This window comes from Hylobates moloch, unplaced genomic scaffold, assembly GCF_009828535.3.
Source record: "Hylobates moloch isolate HMO894 unplaced genomic scaffold, HMol_V3 SCAFFOLD_10, whole genome shotgun sequence".
Taxonomy (NCBI): domain Eukaryota; kingdom Metazoa; phylum Chordata; class Mammalia; order Primates; family Hylobatidae; genus Hylobates; species Hylobates moloch.
Window position 1 is genome coordinate 5,675,370 of NW_026652285.1, and position 20,401 is coordinate 5,695,770.

Sequence of the window (20,401 nt, forward strand, 5' to 3'; positions counted from 1 at the left end):
GAATGGAATGAACCCAGGAGGCGGAGCTTGCAGTGAGCCGAGATCGCGCCACTGCACTCCAGCCTGGGTGACAGAGCGAGACTCCGTCTCAAAAAAAAAAAAAAAAAAAAAAAAAATTAATTTTATATGGTTTAAAATGATAGTTAAACCTTCATAATTGCCGGGCGCGGTGGCTCACGCTTGTAATCCCAGCACTTGGGAGGCCGAGGCGGGCGGATCACGAGGTCAGGAGATCGAGACCACGGTGAAACCCCATCTCTACTAAAAATACAAAAAATTAGCCGGGCGTGGTGGCAGACGCCTGTAGTCCCAGCTACTTGGAGAGGCTGAGGCAGGAGAATGGCGTGAACCCGGGAGGCGGAGCTTGCAGTGAGCCGAGATTGAGCCACTGCACTCCAGCCTGGGCGACAGACCAAGACTCCGTCTCAAAAAAAAAAAAAAAAAACCTTCATAATCAAGTTTACATACATCATCAGGTTAGAGAATTTGAAATTTAAGATGTTAAAAAATATTGAGCATTGAAGATGCTGAAATAATTTGTAATATAGAAGAAATATCATGATATAAGTAGCAATTTTCAAATACAAAGAACTCTTTGGTGGCTGATCTGAGTTTAATGGTGTTTACAATTAATTGATTACAACCAGTTACAGATTTCCTTATTTCTCCACTCCCATTGCTTCATTTGACTAGTCTTAAAAAACAAACAAACAAAACAAAACAAACAAGCTCTTTGGGCAGGCCTTCATTCCTTTTTGTTTTGTTTTGTTTTTTTTTTTTTTGAGACAGAATCTCACTCTTTTGCCCAGGCCGGAGTGCAGTGGCACGATCTCGGCTCACTGCAAGCTCCGCCTCCCGGGTTCACGCCATTTTCCTGCCTCAGCCTCCCAGAGTAGCTGGGACTACAGACGCCCGCCACCACGCCTGGCTAATTTTTTGTATTTTTTTAGTAGAGACGGGGTTTCACCGTGTTAGCCAGGATGGTCTCGATCTCCTGACCTCATGATCCGCCCGCCTCGGCCTCCCAAAGTGCTGGGATTACAGGCATGAGCCACCGCGCCCGGCCTCATTCCTAATAGAGAAGGCAAAAACATGCACAGTCAGCATCACTACAATTCAGAGTATAATTGAGATTCCCACTAAAGCAAGTTTGTTGTTGTTGTTGCTATGGAGACTCCAACTCAGGCTGGAGTGCAGTTGTATGATTTAGGCTCACTGCAACCTCCATCTCCTGGGTTCAAGCCGTTCTTCTGCCTCAGACTTCCGACTAGCTGGGATTGCAGGCACGTGCTGCCATGCCCAGCTAATTTTTGTATCTTTAGTAGAGATGGGGTTTCGCCATGTTGGCCAGGCTGGACTCGAACTCCTGACCTCAAGTGATCTGCCTGCCTCGGCCTCCCAAAGTGCTGGTATTACAAGTGTGAGCCACCACACCTGGCCTAAAGCAAGTAAGTTTTATGTGCAGCAGGGGCTGAGAGATCCCAAGGTAGCTGTGTACAAAAGGGAAGAACAGAGCAATCACTGGGCTGAGTGGCTTTAGATTCCTAAGAACTTAGAACTTAGACTCTTCCATAACTCCCAGCAATCTTAGGCATTTATCCCAGAAAAATGAAATACATGCTTACAAAAACCTGTAAATGATTTTTGAAAAAATTTAATGATTTTTTATTATTATTATTATTATTATTATTATTATTAAAACAAGGTCTTGCTCTGTCACTGAGGCTGGGGTGCAGTGGTGTGATCTTGGTTCACTGCAGCCTTGACTTCCTGGGTTCAGATGGTCTCCTGCCTCAGCCTCCCGTGTAGCTTGGACCACAGGCGCATGCCACCATGCCTGGCAAATTTTTTTATTTTTTTTTTTGCAGAGACAGGGTCTCACTTTGTTGCCCAGGTTGATCTTGAATTCCTGGCCTCAAGTGATCCTCCCACCTCAGCCTCTTGAGTAGCTGGGACTACAAGTATGTACCACCATGCCTGGCTAATTTTTAAATTTTTTGTAGAGATGGAGTCTCACTGTATTGGCCAAGCTGGTCTCAAACTCCTAGGCTCAAGCAATCCTCTTGTCTTGTTCTCCCAAAGTGCTGAGATTGCAGGCATTTTTTAAAAAATAAAAATATGTTACCAGGGAGATGCAGCCTTCCATGTAAAATGAAGGCACATTCCCTAAAACCTATACATGAATGTTTATAGCAACTTTATTCATCAAAGCAAAATCCTGAAAATAACCTAGATGTCCTTCAGTGGGTAAATGACTGAACAAACTCTGCCATTTCCATACAATGGAATACTATTCAGCACTAAAAGGGAATGAACTATTGATACATGAAACGAACTGGATGGTCCTCAAGGACATTATGCTTAGTGAAAAAAATCAACCTCAAACTGTATTGTAGGTGATTCCATTAACTGTAGCCTGGAAGAGCAGATTAGGGGACAGGGACTTAGGGTAGGATAGAGAGTACGTACCACTACAAGAGATTTCTTGTGTGGTGATGAAACGGCTTTGTATCTTGTTTTTTTTTTTTTGACACTCACTCTGTCACCCAGGCTGGAGTGCAATGGTGCGATCTTGGCTCACTGCAACCTCCGCCTTCCGGGTTGTTTCCTGCTTCAGCCTCCCGAGTAGCTGGGGTTACAGTTGTACGCCACCATGCCCGGCTAATTTTTGTATTTTTAGTAGAGGCAGTGTTTCACCACGTTGGTCAGGCTGGTCTCGAAGTCATGACTTCAAGTGATCCACCCGCCTTGGCCTCCCAAAGTGCTGGGATTACAGGCATGAGTAACTGCGCCCAGCCTAGAACTAACTATTTAAAATAAATTATTTTTATGTGATTTTAAAAAAAATATGTTTTTATTAAAAGTTCACCGTAAGCATAATTTTTTTTTCCAGTAAATATAGCAGGGCCTGGCATGGTAGCTCACGCTTGTCATTCCAGCACTTTGGGAGGCTGAGGTAGGAGAAATGCTTGCACCCAAGAGTTCAAGACCAGCCTAGACAATATAATGAGATTCTGTCTCTACAAAAAATTTTTGAAAAATTAGCTCGGCATGGTGGTGCATGTCTGTAGTCCCAGCTCTGTGGGAGGCTGAGGTGTGGGATCACTTGAGCCTGGGAGATCTAGGCTGCAATGAGCCATGATCTGGCCACTGTACTCTAGCCTGGGTGACAGAGCGAGACCCTGTCTAATATATATATATATAGTACACATAGGAGGGCAAGGAGAGAGGGAATGGAGATTTGTTATTTAATGGTATAAAGTTGGCCAGGCAAGGTGGCTCACGCCTGTAATCCCAGCACTTTGAGAGGCTGAGGCAGGTGGATTGCTTGAGCCCAGGAGTTCGAGACCAGCCTGGGTGACATGGTGAAACCTCATCTCTACAAAAAATACAAAAATTAGCTGGGCATGGTGGAACACGCCTATAGTCCCATCTATTATAACTCAGGAGGCTGAAGTGGGAGTATTGCCTGAGCCAGGGTCGAGGATGCAGTGAGCTCTGGTTGTGCCACTGCACTCCAGCCTGGGTGACAGTGAGACCTTGTCTCAAAAAAAAAAAAAAGGCATAGAGTTGTTTTCACTTTTGCAAAATGAAAAGACTTCTGGACTTTGGTTGCACAACAGTGTGAATATACTTAAAACCACCAAACTGTACGTTTAAAAATGATTGACATTCAATTTTGCTGGGTGGCAGGAGGTGGGGGTGGTGAGAAAATAAATTTAAAAAATGATTAAGATCTTAAATTTTGGCTGGTGTGGTGGCTCACACTTGTAATCCCAACACTTTGGGAGGCCAGGGCAGGCAGATCATCTGAGGTCAGGAGTTTGAGACCAGCCTGGCCAACATGGTGAAACCACATCTCTACTAAAAATACAAAAAATTAGCTGGGCATGGTGGTGTGCGCCTGTAATCTTAGCTACTTGGGGGGCTGAGGCAGGAGAATTGCTTGAACTCAGGAGGCAGAGGTTTCAGTGAGCCAATATTGTGCCACTGCACTCCAACCTGGGTGACAGAGTGAGACTCCGTCTCAAAAAAAAAATCTTAAATTTTATGTTATATGTATTTTAGCACAATTAAAATTATATATATATGTATGTCTATCTTGTATTTTTAAAGTTTTGGGATATTGAGCATATTTTCCAATAGAAACTTAAAATGGTGGTTAGATTCTTGGATTAGTTTACAAAATCCTATTTATATTTTATATTTGATTCATAACATAGCTAAAAGATGACACATTTGCAACAGTATTGATATGTATCTATATATATACTCATATATAGAGATATATAGCTACATATTTTTTAAACAGGACTAAAGTTACTGAATATTCCATATATTCATCTTTTCATTTTGTTCCATTGGAACCTGACATGTTTAGTCTTTAGCTGTAAGTACTGTAACCAACACAGAAGTGGTATTGCAAAAGCAGAGATGGTGATAGAGAAATTTTAGTAACATCATTACACTATGAGGCTCCAAGATCAATCCTGACCCATTTATCAAGGACTAGCCACTATTAAGTGTGGTGTTATTTGCAAATGAATATTCATAATCCCAGGAATGCTTGTAATAGATTTCAACATATTGTCTTGGGAAATACTGAGAGTTGTGAAGTAATCCTCTTTATTTGAGCAGTTGTAAAAATAACATGTAATATTGCTTGTGTCTTTTAGAATTCAGATATTCCTATACTCTTCAGTCTACAACGTGTCCTGCTCATTCTTGGCCTTTTCTTCACTGGCCTCTTGCCCTTTGTGCCCATTCGAGAACAGTTTTTTGAAATCCCAATGCCTTCTATTATACTGAAGTAAGTGGTTACCCTTTTATTTTAAAATCAATGATAAATTACAGAAAGACTAAGATAAAAGCTCACTAATATCAATATCAATGATGAAGAAGAGATTTCTATAGTGATTTCCATATTCTATTATGGACCTATATTATGCATTTTTATATAATTAAGACACATTCTCTAAAACAAATAATCAGGACCCATCTCAGATTATAATGATTTTCTGTGCCTGTATAGTCAGAAATCAGATAAAAGGAATTTAATTTAATTACAGAAGGTAAATAATTATTTTATTCTCACATCAAATACCAGTTGCCCTCCACTTTCCCTTACTGCTTTCTACTTCATTGACAGCTTTACCCAGCTGAAATTCCATTAAACTCCAAATTAAACAATGGTATTACTGTAAAACATTTAGGAAGAAAAAACCACCACCACCATAAAAACCTCTGGAGATAGGAAAATAAAAGGGTATAGTTAGTTTATATAGGATACTGTTTTTTTAGTGTTTTTTTTTTTTGTGTTTTGTTTTGTTTTGAGATGGAGTTTTCACTGTTGTGGCCTAGGCTGGAGTGCAAAGGTGTGATCTCGACTCACTGCAATCTCCGCCTCCCGGGTTCAAGTGATTCTCCTGCCTCAGCCTCCCGAGTAGCTGGGATTATAGGCGTCCGCCACCTCACCCAGCTAATTTTTGTAGTTTTAGTAGAGACGGGGCTTCACCATGTTGGTCAGGCTGGTCTCCAACTCCTGACCTCAGGTGATCCACCCACCTCCTCCCAAAGTGCTGGGATTATAGGCATGACCCACCTTGCCCAGCCAGGATCCTTTTATATTTACATAATTCCTCTAGAGAAAAGCCTTGCATTTCACTTGCTAATTTACTAGCAAGATAAAAATACATAGATTGTAAAAATACATAGGTACATAAAAACACTTAGATTGCCTGACAAATACTAAGCACTCAAAAGTGATAGCTTTTATTGTTATCTTTGTTATTATAAAGAATGATAGCTTCATCTCAAAATTCTACACACGTGGAATGTGATTTCTAGCTGTAGATTCATAACTGAATTATGACAAAGGAATTTGGAATTGTTGGGGAGATGATTTAAATGTGATTTTATTTGCATGAAAACACTTTTCATGGCCGGGCGCGGTGGCTCACGCCTGTAATCCCAGCACTTTGGGAGGTCGAGGTGGGTGGATCACGAGGTCAGGAGATTGAGACCATCCTGGCTAACACGGTGAACCCTGTCTCCACTAAAAATACAAAAAAAAAATTCTCCGGGCGTGGTGGCGGGCGCCTGTAGTCCCAGCTACTCTGGAGGCTGAGGCAGGAGAGTGGCGTGAGCCTGGGAGGCAGAGCTTGCAGTTAGCAGAGATTGCACCACTGCCCTCCAGCCTGGGCGACAGAGTGAGACTCGTCTCAAAAAAAAAAAAAAAAAAAATGAAAACACTTTTCATATCCAACAGAACTTTAAAAAATCAAGCTGAAGAGCTTAAAGCTAATGACTTGGGGTAAAAAAATAAAGCTGAACGTTAGTGTAGCAGTCATCAGACAATATTGCTAAGAAAAACAGGCCAGGTGCAGTGGCTCATGTCTGTAATCCCAACATTTTGGGAGGCCGAGGCAGGAGGATCACGAGGTCAGGAGTTTGAGGCCAGCCTGGCCAACATGTTGAAACCCCATCTCTACTGAAAATACAAAAATTAGCCAGGCTTGCCTGAACCCCAGAGGCAGAAGTTGCAGTGAGCCAAGATCGCGCCACTGCACTCCAGCCTGGGCGACAGAGCAAGACTCCTTCTCAAAAAAAAAAAAATAAGAAAGAAAAACAATTGGCCGGGCGTGGCAGCTCATGCCTGTAATCCCAGCACTGTGGGAGGCTGAGGCGGGTGGATCACAAGGTCAGGAGTTCAAGACCAGCCTAGCCAACATGGTGAAACCCCGTCTCTACTAAAAATACAAAAATTAGCTGGGCACAGTGGCGGACACCTGTAATCTCAGTTACTCGGGAGACTGAGGCAGGAGAGTTGCTTGAACCCCAGAGGTGGAGGCTGCAGTGAGTCGAGATGGCTGCACTCTAGCCTGGGCGACAGAGCAAGACTCTGTCTCAAAAAAAAAAAAAGAGAGAAGAAAAACAATTTAGTCAGTACTCTTGTGCTCAACTTCTATTTCATGTCTGTTTTCCAATTTCAGTATCTTAGTGATAAACATGTTTGTTTATTTTATTTATTCCTAAATTTTATTTATGAACATCTTTGTAGCTGTTTCTCAGACAAAACAATAGAAAATGCTTCTTGTCTACCCAAAAAAAACACCTTATTTTATTTGCTAGATTAAAATGATCCCTAAACATTTATTCCTGGCCGGGCCAGGGGCTCCTGCCTGTAATCTCAGCACTTTGGGAGGCGGAGGCGGGCGGATCACCTGAGGTCGGGAGTTCCATACCAGCCTGGCCAACATGGTGAAACTCCATCTCTACTAAAAATACAAAATTAGCTGGGCATGGTGGTGCACATCTGTAATCCCAGCTACTCAGGAGTCTGAGGCAGGAGAATCGCTTGAACCCAGAAGGTGGGGGTTGCAGTGAGCCAAGATTGCGCCATTGCACTCCAGCCTGGGCAACAGAGCAAGACTCTGCCAATAAATAAATAACTAAAACATTTATTCCTAAAGTCCTTAGCTTTCCTCTGGCCTGGAGTGGACTGTTTGCTCTACATTTATCTTCATGTGTTCCTTTTAGAAGCAAATATTGTTGAAATACAGATATAAGAACAAACTCCATAGAATTAATATTTTCTCTGAAAAGTGATTATGGATTAAGACACAAGTAGGATATCTTTTGTGTGTTTTAATACTTCTACAGAAGACAATGGATACTTTCTAAGACAATATAGTGATTGTTTAATGAGGTAATCAGGATTTGAGCTACTAAATCCCTAATATTCCTGAAATTGCAACCAGGACTTTCCACTGGGGCCAGAGTTAGGGAAAAAAGGACTTGAACTTTATTTAGTACTTTTTTTTTTTTTTTTTTTGAGACAGAGTTTCACTTTGTCGCCCAGGCTGGAGTGCAGTGGCGCAGTCTTGGCTCACTGCAACCTCTGCCTCCTGGGTTCAAGCAATTCTCCTGTCTCCGGCTCCTGAGTAGCTGGGATTACAGGCGTGCGCCACCATGCCCGGCTAATTTTTATGTTTTTAGTAGAGACGGGGTTTCACTATGTTGGCCAGGCTGGTCTGGAACTTCTGACCTCAGGTGATGCACCAACCTCAGCCTCCCCAAGTGCTGGGATAACAGACATGAGCCACCATGCCTGGCCTACAGATATTTTAAAGGAAAGGAAAACACGTGGTAAACTGCTCACTTTAATCTATAATACAGTTCCGTCGTATGTTTAAATTTGCCACATACTAAATTGTAGGAGACAAAGCAGGAGAAAGATTTCACCAAAAAAGAAACGAGATATGAGCCTAGGGCACCAGGGTCTCTGGAAAGACAATATTTATTTATTTATTTATTACTTTTGAATAGGGATGGCAAAAAGTTAGCTTGAGACCAGTGCAAACAGAACCCAACTGGCCTTTATTTTATTTTTGTCCTTTTTACAAATATTCTTTGAGAATATACAAAGTACAAGGCACTGTTTTCATTTTTGAATTTGTTTCATTTTATCACACTGATATATTTCTGTGTTTCTAATTTGTAATTCAAACTTTATTTTACCCTAGGCTAAAAGAACCACACACCATGTCCAGATGTCAAAAGTTTCTCATCTGGCTTTCTGATCTGTAAGAATTTTAATTTCTTAATATGCAAGTTATTGCTTCAGCTGTATTTATTAAATACTACCCTTAAAATTTAGTGCAAGCTTTCCACATGTAATTTGTAACAAGGACAAATTGAGCACCTGCTATGTAAAATATGTATGAATCATTTAGAAATATCTTAGTTACTAATCACAAAACCTTAGGAAGAATCTTGAGAGATAATCTTGTCCAACTTCATGAGAAAACTGAGACCCCATATACCCAGTTAAATTATTTACTTGGGGTTATCTAGCTAGTTAGTAGCAGAACTAGGTTAAATAACCATTCCCTTTTGCTTACGTGCTGGTGAAAAGAAGTGTAGCAACACAGTATACATAAAAGTGTATGTTGCCTACAACACATTTCTCAGAAAAATCTGCTCTGCATCAAGACTTAACAGCAGAAAGGAAATCCCACCTATAGAGTGGATATCAACTTTAAAGAAAATGCCTTAATTTAGACATGATGAGTTTAATTTTAGTAAAAATCACAAAATAATTGTACTATATTTTGCTTTAAGATGGAACCTTGATGCTTAAATATTTTAATAGTCCCAAATCACAACTTTTTATTATTTAACGCCTTCTTTTCTTATTTTATTTTATTTATTTATTTATTTTTTGAGATGGAGTCTTTCTCTGTCGCCCAGGCTGGAGTGCAGTGGCGTGATCTCAGCTCACGGCTTCCTGGGTTCAAGTGATTCTTCTGCCTCAGCCTCCCGAGTAGCTAGAACTATAGGCGCCTGCCACCATGCCTGGTTAATTTTTGTATTTTTTAGTAGAGATGAGGTTTCATCATGTTGGCCAGGTTGATCTCGAACTCCTGGCCTCAAGTGATCTGCCCACCTCAGCCTCCCAAAGTGCTGGGATTACAAGTGTGAGCCACCGCGCCCAGCCTTAACACCTTTTTCAAAGAGTCTTAAACAATTAGTTTTATCTTTTCTCTCTGTCAGTGTTTATTCTTTTTTTTTTTTTTTTTTTGAGACAGAGTCTCGCTCTGTCACCCAGGCTGGAGTGCAGTGGCGCGATCTCGGCTCACTGCAAGCTCCGCCTCCCGGGTTCACGCCATTCTCCTGCCTCAGCCTCTCCGAGTAGCTGGGACTACAGGCGCCCGCCACCACGCCCGGCTAATTTTTTGTATTTTTAGTAGAGACGGGGTCTCACCGTGGTCTCGATCTCCTGACCTCGTGATCCGCCCGCCTCGGCCTCCCAAAGTGCTGGGATTACAAGCGTGAGCCACCGCGCCCGGCAGTGTTTATTCTTTTTTGCTTTATTCTTGACTTAAGCTCTAGTTTTCAAGGATGCCTTTTTTTGTACTCAAGTAAAAGTAGGATGCATTTTTTTTTTCCTTTTTTTAACCCTGTTAACTGACAAGATGCATTGTTAATTGGTGTTAAAAGCACATGATTTCTAGTTTCTGTTAATTAATCATTCTAATAGAATAGAAATAATGTCTTTCCAGTGCAGTGAATTCCTATCTTGCTCAAGAGGTTTGTATTTTGAAAGTTCACTTATCAGTGAGTTACTTGGAACAAAAAAATATTTTTTCCCTAGACATAGGATAGTGTAATTAATGGACATAATGCTTCTAACATAGCTTACAAAAGACTAATCCATCGTGTAATGAATGTTATAGAAATTGACCTGCATTTGTTGACTTATTTTAACTTGGAAAGTTAGGAACACATATTAATAATAGTAAGAAAGGAAAGCCAGCTCTTTCTCCTTCTTCAGCAGTGAAAATGAGGCAGCCTCTTTTCCATTGAGCTGTGCCAACAAGAATGGGTCTCCTACGGATCTGGTAGCAGCAAGAAGTAGAAAGGAAGTTCTGGTTGTCCACCAACCAGCAGCCTGCAGTGAAAGGAGATCCAGCAATTAAGACATAAATTAATTCACAACAGCCATTATTACTTGAGACCATTTCTTTTATTGCTGAAGCATTGGGGTTAAATTAAACTGGAATTACTAACCTCTAAATTGACTAAATTAGGACTAAGGACTAAATTCCTAAATCAGTTATGCTTTTTCTTTTCTAGCTTACTAATGAGGAAAGCTTTGTTTGACCACCTAACTGCTCGAGGCATTCAAGTAAGTTTCTGGAGTGATGCATTTTGGAAGCAGCATAGCTCACCAGTTTAACACAAATATAAAGGGCAAGAACTTTTAACTGACTTAGTTTGGCCCTTGACTCTGATGCTGCTGCTTTACTGATCCACAAATGAGGACCTTAAGCTCTTCCTTACAGTTAGCAATAAAGCATTGGCATTTCTGGATTTAGATTCCTCTTATGTACAGAATAGCTGATGCCAGAGGGGTGGGACAGTGTTTGTGTGTGTGTGTGTATGTATATTTCTTTTTTTCTTTTTTTTTTATGAGATGGAGTCTCGCTCTGTCACCCAGGCTGGAGTGCAGTGGTGCAGTCTTGACTCACTGCAACCTCCATCTCCCAGGTTCAAGCAATTCTCATGCCTCAGCCTCCTAAGTAGCTGGGATTATAGGCACGCACCACCACACCTGGCTAATTTTTGTATTTTTAGTAGAGACTGGGTTTTGCCATGTTGGCCAGGCTGATCTCAAACGCCTGACCTCAGGTGATCCGCCTGCCTTGGCCTCCCAAAGTGCTGGAATTACAGGCGTGAGCCACCGCGCTCAGCCAGGAGAGTGTATATTTAATAAGCACCACGAATTTTTTTTAACACCCCTGATTCCTGTAAGGAACAAAGTGGAATTTTAAAAAAGGATCTAATGAGCCGGGCGCGGTGGCTCAAGCCTGTAATCCCAGCACTTTGGGAGGCTGAGGCGGGCGGATCACGAGGTCAGGAGATCGAGACCATCCTGGCTAACACGGTGAAACCCCGTCTCTACTAAAAAAAAAACACAAAAAAAATTAGCCGGGCGTGTTGGCGGGCGCCTGTATTCCCAGCTACTCGGGAGGCTGAGGCAGGAGAATGGCGTGAACCCAGGAGGTGGAGGTTGCGGTGAGCCGAGATCGTGCCACTGCACTCCAGCCTGGGTGACAGAGCGAGACTCCGTCTCAAAAAAAAAAAAAAAAAGATAGCTTTAAAAGGTTATTTCTAAATGTACGAAGACTGTAGTGGATACTGTTATAAAAATAATTTTCTATTTTTACATTTCTTCTCATACTTCTCACACTTCTAATTTTCAGGTGTATATTTGGGTATTAAATGAAGAACAAGAATACAAAAGAGCTTTTGATTTGGGAGCAACTGGGGTGATGACAGACTATCCAACAAAGCTTAGGGATTTTTTACATAACTTTTCAGCATAGAAAAAGAGGTACTTAGAAGTATTGAAGGAAAAAATGAAGACCTAAGAAAAAAATATTTCATGATCATTTCCCTAAGCCATTTCCAGAATGGTAAAAGGTTTAATCAGTTTTTATTACCTCATTTTTAAGCCTGTATGAGAATGTAGAAACTATATATTATATGTATATTTATTTTAAATAATATTGTATATTTTATGTTTGTAAATTGTTTAGAAAGATAATTGGTTATGAGATGTAAGTTTTAATTTCTTAATGTGCATTTTTGTTTCTAGATCTTATACAGAAATCTTGATTAATGCCGGGCGCGGTGGCTCACGCTTGTAATCCCAGCACTTTGGGAGGCCGAGGCGGGCGGATCACGAGGTCAGGAGATCGAGACCACGATGAAACCCCGTCTCTACTAAAAATACAAAAAATTAGCCGGGCGTGGTGGCGGGCGCCTGTAGTCCCAGCTACTCGGAGAGGCTGAGGCAGGAGAATGGCGTGAACCCCGGAAGCGGAGCTTGCAGTGAGCCGAGATTGCGCCACTGCACTCCAGCCTGGGTGACAGAGCAAGACTCCGTCTCAAAAAAAAAAAAAAAAAAAGAAATCTTGATTAATAACATACACAGAAATGTACATACTACATCATCTACAGAAATCTTGATCAATAACCTAGATAACCTAGTTTCTAGGTTATTGATCAAGATTTCTGTAGATGATGTAGTGTTCTATCATAAGTAATTCTGGGATCAAAGACTATTGGATACATTTGGCATTGGGCTGAGTGTGGTGGCTCATGCCTGTAATCCCAGCACTTTGGGAGGCTGAGACAGGCGGATCATCTGAAGTCAGGAGTTTAAGACCAGCCTGGCCAACATGGCAAAACCCCATCTCTACCAAAAATACAAAAATTAGCCAGGCGTGGTGGTACACGTCTGTCATCCCAGCAGCTCTTAAGGCTGAGGCATAAGAATTGCTGGAACCCGGGAGGCAGAGGCTGTAGTGAGCCAAGATAGCACCACTGCACTCCAGCCTGGAAGACAGGGTGAGACTCTGTCTTGAAAAAAAAAAAAATTGGCACTAGTCTTCACTGGAATACAATCCATTAGTAAAAGATTTTTTTTTTTTTTTTTTTAACATGTAGTCTTGCTCTTTTCCCGAGGCTGGAGTGCAGTGGTGCGATCTTGGCTCACTGCAACCTCTGCCTCCCAGGTTCCAGCAATTCTCTTGCCTCTGCCTCCCGAGTACCTGCGATTACAGGTGCCTGCTACCATGCCCAGCTAATTTTTGTATTTTTAGTAGAGACAGGGTTTTGCCATGTTGGCCAGACTGGTCTCGAACTCCTGACCTCAGATGATCCACCCACCTCGGCCTCTCAAAGTGCTGGGATTACAGGTTTGAACCACCGCACCCAGCCAGTAAAACAAATTTTGAAGGCCATTGCAGCTATTTGGTAGTGTCTTGTTATTTCTAGGTGCACCTTAGTTAGAGGGGAAAGATAAAATGGAAAAAAGCTTGGAAATCAGTGATGTGTAGTTATTTGGCAAGTTATACATAATTAGCAGCAGCCAGGCTCAAGAAAATAAAAGTTGATTAGTTGATCAGAAATAAAATCTGTAGAGTGAATTAGATTTCTGAGTTGTTGTTAATGGAACATTCTATATGAGACCTTTTTCAGGTGTGTAGCAATTCTACCATGTCCATTTTTTTAAGCATTGAAAAGGAACTTATCAGTTGTAAATTAAGATCCAAATAGTCATATTTTTGTGTTTCCTCTAAAAAAATGTAAGATTTCCATTTTTGGCATTGACTAACTGAGTCTACATCTAGATTTTAAATACCATCTTGAATCCTAATAATTATATTAAACCGATGAAAGTGCATATCATTGTTCCTAACACTTATGAACCCCCATAAAGATGTTCCTGATCTTTAAAATTCATTAATCTGAGTATTAAGTAGAAACAGAATTTTCCAAAGCATTAGACATCACTTTCTCAGTTTATCTGAGGTCACTTCGTGTACATCTGTTTCTAATATATTTGACTAATTTTCATGATCTCAGATTGTGAGGTAAATGTAATCTGGAATAGTAAGTGTCTTCTACCTAGATTACATCTCTCATTTGGAGTTTGGCAATGAAACAGCTATGAAGAATGACTGTACTCTCCCATCTGTCCCTGGATGACATAAATATCATTTGCTTTGTTGTTTAAACTGAAATAAAGTTTTCCAAGAACAAAGTAAGCATTCTTCATTTTTTTCAGTTTTAATTCCAAATATACTTTATAGATTTTTTTTTGCAGAATTTAATGAGGTGATGCTTTAATCATATGAATAATAAATGCACCTGAGATTTCTCTCTAGTAAAGAAAAGAAAATATGGAAACACTGTTATGGTAAGAAAGTTACTTCTTGGCATTTGAACAAGTAACTTGGGCGGGTAATCACTGAATCAGTCATTTTCAATTTCACTTATTGTAACTTACGGTTATAGTTGCTAGGGATCATTTTGATCATCTTTGATAGAATTCTTTCTGGTATTTCTCCTTTCTAGATTTTGCTTTGTTATGATTCAGAACAGATCATATTAAAGGGCCAGCTTATATTTTATGTAAACCAGTAGAAGAAAAAGTACCCAACAAGGTAAAGATGTTTAGAAAATAATGTTTCAAAAGTTTGGTGATTTTATAGTCAAGGTGACTTTAATTTTCATAATAAAAACATAGTATTTTCTAACAAGGAAGTTGGTCATCATTCAGTTAACATCTGAATTCTGCTTTTTGATAGGGGCATCAAGTTTTTTGTTTGTTTTTTGAGACAGGGTCTTGCTCTGCCACCCAGGCTGGAGTGCAATGGCTCAGTCTCCACTCACTGTAGCCCCAATTTCCCTGGCTCCAGTGATCCTCCTACCTCAGCCTCCTGAGTAGCTGCCACTACAGGAGTACACCACCACACCCTGCTAATTTTTGTATTTTTTTGTAGAGACGGGGTTGCTCCATGTTGCCCATGGCTCAAGCAATCTGCCCGACTTGGCCTCCCAAAGTGCTGGGATTACAGGCACGAGCCCCTGCGCCCGGCCTCAGAATTTCTTAAAGCTCTCATCTCAGTTCTAGAAATTGAGGAGTGGGGAGGGACTATAGGGAGTCATCTCATAGCCACACTGTGAAGAAAGGATGGCTGTGATGGGTTGAGAAAACAGAACATAAATAATAAATCATAGTACGCTCCGGGCCGGGCGCGGTGGCTCACGCTTGTAATCCCAGCACTTTGGGAGGCTGAGGCGGGCGGATCACGAGGTCAGGAGATCGAGACCACGGTGAAACCCCGTCTCTACTAAAAACACAAAAAATTAGCCGGGTGTGGTGGCAGGCGCCTGTAGTCCCAGCTACTCGGAGAGGCTGAGGCAGGAGAATGGCGTGAACCCGGGAAGCGGAGCTAGCAGTGAGCCAAGATTGCGCCACTGCACTCCAGTCAGGGTGACAGAGCGAGACTCCGTCTCAAAAAAAAAAAAAAAAAAAAAATCATAGTACGCTCCAGTATGGGAAACCATTAATATATAACACTGCCTGAATGATTTTGCCTAGAGTTATGCAACATGGTGACCCCAGAAAGAATCCATTGGAAAAAAAAAAAATCAAAAGGGATTCTGCAGTAGATAAGAATGACAAGTCAAGGGTGGCCATGAATGCCAGGTTGAAGAGTTTGTTCTAAACTGAACGTCATACAGCTCAAGTAGATGGCTAAACTTGAGACAATAAAAACAAGAACCAAAACTGCTAGGCAATAATGTGACATAATGATTTCAGTCACAAAAGAAAAATGTAAAAAACAGTCTGCAACCAGGCCTCAAAACAAAAGCAGAACTAAAGAAGTCAGATGCAGGCGTCAGAGAGGAAATCAAAATGCTCGGAGCGTACTAAGACATTTTCTGTGCCTCATTTAGGTAGCATTGAAAAATTAGTGTTTGGAAAGTTGATCATCCTATAATCTGAAAGAAAGATACAAGCCTAGAGCAGAGAACTGTCCAGAAACCAGGTCAGAAGTCTAAACAGATTAATACAAATCTAAATTGCCATTAGATTGCATAAAAATTTGGTGGCCAGGTGCAGTGGCTCACATCTGTAATCCCAGCACTTTGGGAGGCTGAGGCAGGGAGATCACTTGAGACCAGGAGTTCGAGACCAGCTGGCCAACATGGCAAAACCCCATCTCTACTTAAAAAAAAAAAAAAAAAAAAAAAAAAATTAGCCAGGTGTGGTGGTGCACACCTGTAATCCCAACTACTCAGGATTACACGAGAATTGAGGCAGGAGAATTGCTTGAATCCGGGAGGCGGAAGCTGCAGTGAGCTGAGATGGCACTGCTGCACTCCACCCTGGCCAACAGAGTGAGACTCCATCTCAAAATAAAAAAGAAAAAAGAGGCCGGGTACAGTGGCTCATGCCTGTAATCCCAGCACTTTGGGAGGCTGAGGGGGGCAGATCACAAAGTCAGGAGATTCAAGACCATCCTGGCTAACACGGTGAAACCCCTTCTCTACTAAAAATACAAAAAATTAGCTGGGCTTGGTAGCATGTGCCTATAGTCCCAGCTACTTGGGAGGCTGAGGCAGGAGAATCGCTTGAACCCAGGTGGCAGAGGTTGCAGTGAGCCAAGATCGTGCCACTGTACTGCAGCCTGGGCGACAGAGCGGGACTCCATCTCAAATAAAAAAAAAAAAAAAAGGAAGTAATGGTACTATAAGTAGGGAAACAATGAATCTATGTGTCTCTGTAAAGGAAAAATTAGGCCAGGTGCGGTGGCTCACTCCTGTAATCCCAGCACTTTGGGAGGCCAAGGTGGATCACCTGAGGTCAGGAGTTTGAGACCAGGTTGAGCAACATGGTGAAACCCTGTCTGTACTAAAAATACAAAAATTATCAGGGCGTGGTGGTGGGTGTCTGTAATCCCAGCTACTCTGGAGGCTGAGGCAGGAGAATCACTTGAACCCGGGAAGCGGAGGTTGCAGTGAGCTGAGACCATGCCATTGCACTCCAGCTGGGCAACAAGAGTGAAATTCCGTCTCAATAAATAAAAATTAAAAAAGGAAAAAATAATAAGAGCTGGCGACTGGATAAGCTTAAAAGAAGAAGGGAACGTTACAAAGCTGCAAAAAAATGGGGAACCTGGAGAGGAGAAACAATGTGGTGGTAAAGATGATGAATGTGGGTGCGATTGAGTTTGAAAGGGCAAAAAGAAGTTTGAGTGGCTATGCTTTAGACATATTAGCCCTTGGATGAAAGGCTAAATCTGGAGGAATAGATTTAGGAATTTCCTGTACTTCATAGGTATGAATTTGCAAAGTTAGCTCTTTAGAGGTGATATTAGTTGCTTCTCAGTATACTACTTGCAATTTGAATAGTACCATGCCACCAGATGCCTAGGTCGTGAATGCCTAGTGAGACTGAATAATAACATACAACATAACATTTTCGTCATTCATTTATGCCTTTTTCTTTCAAAAGTAGAGAGCTCTATTAAAACAGACATAATTTTTTTTTTTTTTTTTGAGACGGAGTCTCGCTCTGTCACCCAGGCTGGAGTGCAGTGGCGCGATCTGGGCTCACTGCAAGCTCCGCCTCCCGGGTTCACGCCATTCTCCTGCCTCAGCCTCTCCGAGTAGCTGGGACTACAGGCGCCCGCCACCACGCCCGGCTAATTTTTTTGTATTTTTAGTAGAGACGGGGTTTCACTGTGGTCTCGATCTCCTGACCTCGTGATCCACCCGCCTCGGCCTCTCAAAGTGCTGGGATTACAAGCGTGAGCCACCACGCCCGGCCTTTTTTTTTTTTTTTTTGAGATGGAGTCTTACTGTGTCTCCCAGGCTGGAGTGCAATAGTGCAATCTTGGCTCACTGCAACCTCTGCTCTCAGGTTCAAGCAATTCTCTTGCTTCAGCCTCCCAAGCAGCTGGGACTACAGGCACATGCCACTACACCCGGCTAATTTTTGTACTTTTAGCGGAGATGCACTTTCACCATGTGGCCATGGTGGTCTTGAACTCTTGACCTCAAGTGATGCACCCACCTCAGCCTCCCAAAGTGCTGGGATTACAGGCTTGAATCACCGCGCCCAGCCAAAACAGGCATAATTTTAACTCATTGCATTATTTATGAAAAGAATACATTATTCTGGTTTGTTGAGTAGTTTTTAAATTTAGTTTTTTAAAGTCCTAAGATAACAAGGCAGGTCCTGGACAGCCTCTCCTGGGCAAGAGGAGGCTGAGCAGGTGTAGCAGGTTACCCATTCCCACTTTGATGATAGCTGCTCCATTTTTTTCTGTTTCATATATGAGTTCAACATAAAATTGATTTGAAATAGGAATTATCTGCAAAAACCTTTTTTGCCTTCTTTGATCTAAGATTTTTCCCCTCCAGACTTTAATAGAACTTCCCTCTCTCCCCTCCTCTTCCTCTCTTTCTTCTTCCCTCCCTTCCTTCCCTAATAACTCACTCTAAGCCTTTAAAAAATTCAGTCAGTTCCCTTAATGGTTTATGATTTTTTTTTTTCTGGTCAGAAACTTCTCAAGAACAACCAATAGGTGGGGAAGGAGGGGTGAGAGACAAGCATAGGATATGAACCGCTAATTCACAAGTGTAAATAGCCAAGATACATGAAAAATGTTTAACTTCCCTCATAATAAAAGACTTAACAAAATGAAATGATATTGAATATGATACTAATTCCCGACTCTCAGGTAGGCAAGAATGAAAGTGTTGGTGAGAGGCATAGGAGAACAAGCACTCATAAACTGTTGGTAGGAATATAAATTGACAGAGCCCACCCCTCCTCCCCCGCTTTTTTTTTTTTTAAGACAGAGTCTTGCTCTGTTGCCCGGACTGAAGTGCAGTGGCATGATCACAGCTCACTGCAACCTGTGCCTCCTGGAATCAAGCAATCCTTTCACCTCAGACCCCTGAGTAGCTGGGACTACAGGTATGTACCACCACGCCGGCTAATTTTTGTATTTTTTTGTAGAGACAGGGTTTTGCTATGTTGCCCAGGCTGGTCTTAAACTCCTGGGCTCAAGCCATCTGCCCACCTCAGCCTCACAAAGTGTTGGGAATATAGGTGTGAGCTACAACACTCGGCCTTGGCAGAACACTTCTAGGATAAATTTGACAGTACTTTCAAATACATCCTTTCATCAGAAATTCCAGTGCTAGGAATAATATTCCAGGAAAAAAAATAGGATGAGTGTCCAAAGATACATATGCAGAGTGAAAAATTGGAAACAACCTAAATATACAACATTAAAGGACTGGTTAGGCCAGGCATGGTGGGTCACACCTGTAATCCCAGCACTTGGGGAGGCCAAGGCAGGCAGATCACTTGAGGCCAGGAGTTCCAGACCAGCTAACATGGCAAAATGCCGTCTCTACTAAAAATACTAAAAAAAAGTAGATGGGTGTGGTGGTGCGGGCCTGTAGTCCCAGCTCCTTGGGAGGCTGAGGCACGAGAATCGCTTGAACCTCCTGGGAGGTGGAGGTTGCAGTGAGCCGAGATCACACCAGTGCACTCCAGCCTGGGTGACAGAATGAGGCTTCATCTCAAACAAAACAAAACAAAAAACAGTGAGGGAGGCCAGGTGTGGTGGCTCATGCCTGTAATCCCAGCACTTTAGGAGGCCAAGGTGGGCAGATCATGAGGTCAGGAGTTAAAGACCAGCCTGGCCAACATAGTGAAACCCCGTCTCTACTAAAAATACGAAAAAAAAATCAGCTGGGTGTGGTGGCGGGCTCCTGTAGTCCCAGCTACTTGGGAGGCTGAGACAGGAGAATCGCTTGAATCTGGGAGGTGGAAGCTGCAGTGAACCGAGATCGCACCGCTGCACTCCCGCCTGGGCGACACAGCAAGGCTCTGTCTCAAAAAAAAAAACAAAAAACAGAAACAAAACAGTGAGGGAGGCCGTGCATTCCATTCCAAGGCATCTGTGAGTCCACAGAGCAGACACCATGAGCAAAGCTCACCCTCCACAGTTGAAAAAATTTATGAACAAGAAATTATCATTGAAATTAAATTATGGCAGACATATTATGAAGATTTGATCCCTTTATGAATCTTGTGATAGATGAATGTGTGGAGATGGCGACTAGTAGGCACCAGAACAATATTGGAATGGTGGTAATATGAGGAAATAGTATCATCATGTTAGAAGACTTGGAATGAGTAAAAATAATGGCTGTTCAGCAGAGAAACCTATGCCCTCTCTCTATAGGGCTTGTTTTACTATGATGTAAAAATTGTACATTTTCACATTAGACTTTTTTTTTTTTTTTTTTTGAGACGGAGTCTTGCTCTGTCGCCCAGGCTGGATCTCGGCTCACTGCAAGCTCTGCCTCAGCCTCCCGAGTAGCTGGGACTACAGGCACCCGCCACTGCACCTCACCTTTTTTTTTTTTTTTTTTAAAGTTTATTTAACAAAATGTCTAGCCAGGCGTGGTGGCTCACGCCTGTAATCCCAGCACTTTGGGAGGCTGAGATGGG

At 42.0% G+C, this 20,401-nt stretch overlaps 1 protein-coding gene and 1 pseudogene across 2 annotated transcripts in view; both read left to right on the forward strand.

Moving 5' to 3' along the window:
• GDPD1 (glycerophosphodiester phosphodiesterase domain containing 1) overlaps positions 1-15,098 on the forward strand; it is a 56,655-nt gene extending 41,557 nt beyond the window's left edge. The window contains exons 7-10 of one of the 2 annotated variants that reach the window (XM_032162862.2): positions 4,677-4,810; positions 8,526-8,585; positions 10,639-10,659; positions 13,269-15,098. In XM_032162862.2, coding sequence (XP_032018753.1) covers positions 4,677-4,810; positions 8,526-8,585; positions 10,639-10,659; positions 13,269-13,347 — 294 coding nt within the window. In that variant the 3' untranslated portion in view covers positions 13,348-15,098. Of the gene's footprint in view, positions 1-4,676; positions 4,811-8,525; positions 8,586-10,638; positions 10,691-11,768; positions 12,183-13,268 lie in introns of those variants that run through there. The other variant, XM_032162860.2, reaches the window with a different exon arrangement.
• Positions 15,099-18,010: 2,912 nt separating this feature from the next.
• On the forward strand, positions 18,011-20,083 carry LOC116474415 (small nuclear ribonucleoprotein G-like; annotated as a pseudogene).
• The last annotated feature ends 318 nt before the right edge of the window (positions 20,084-20,401 follow it).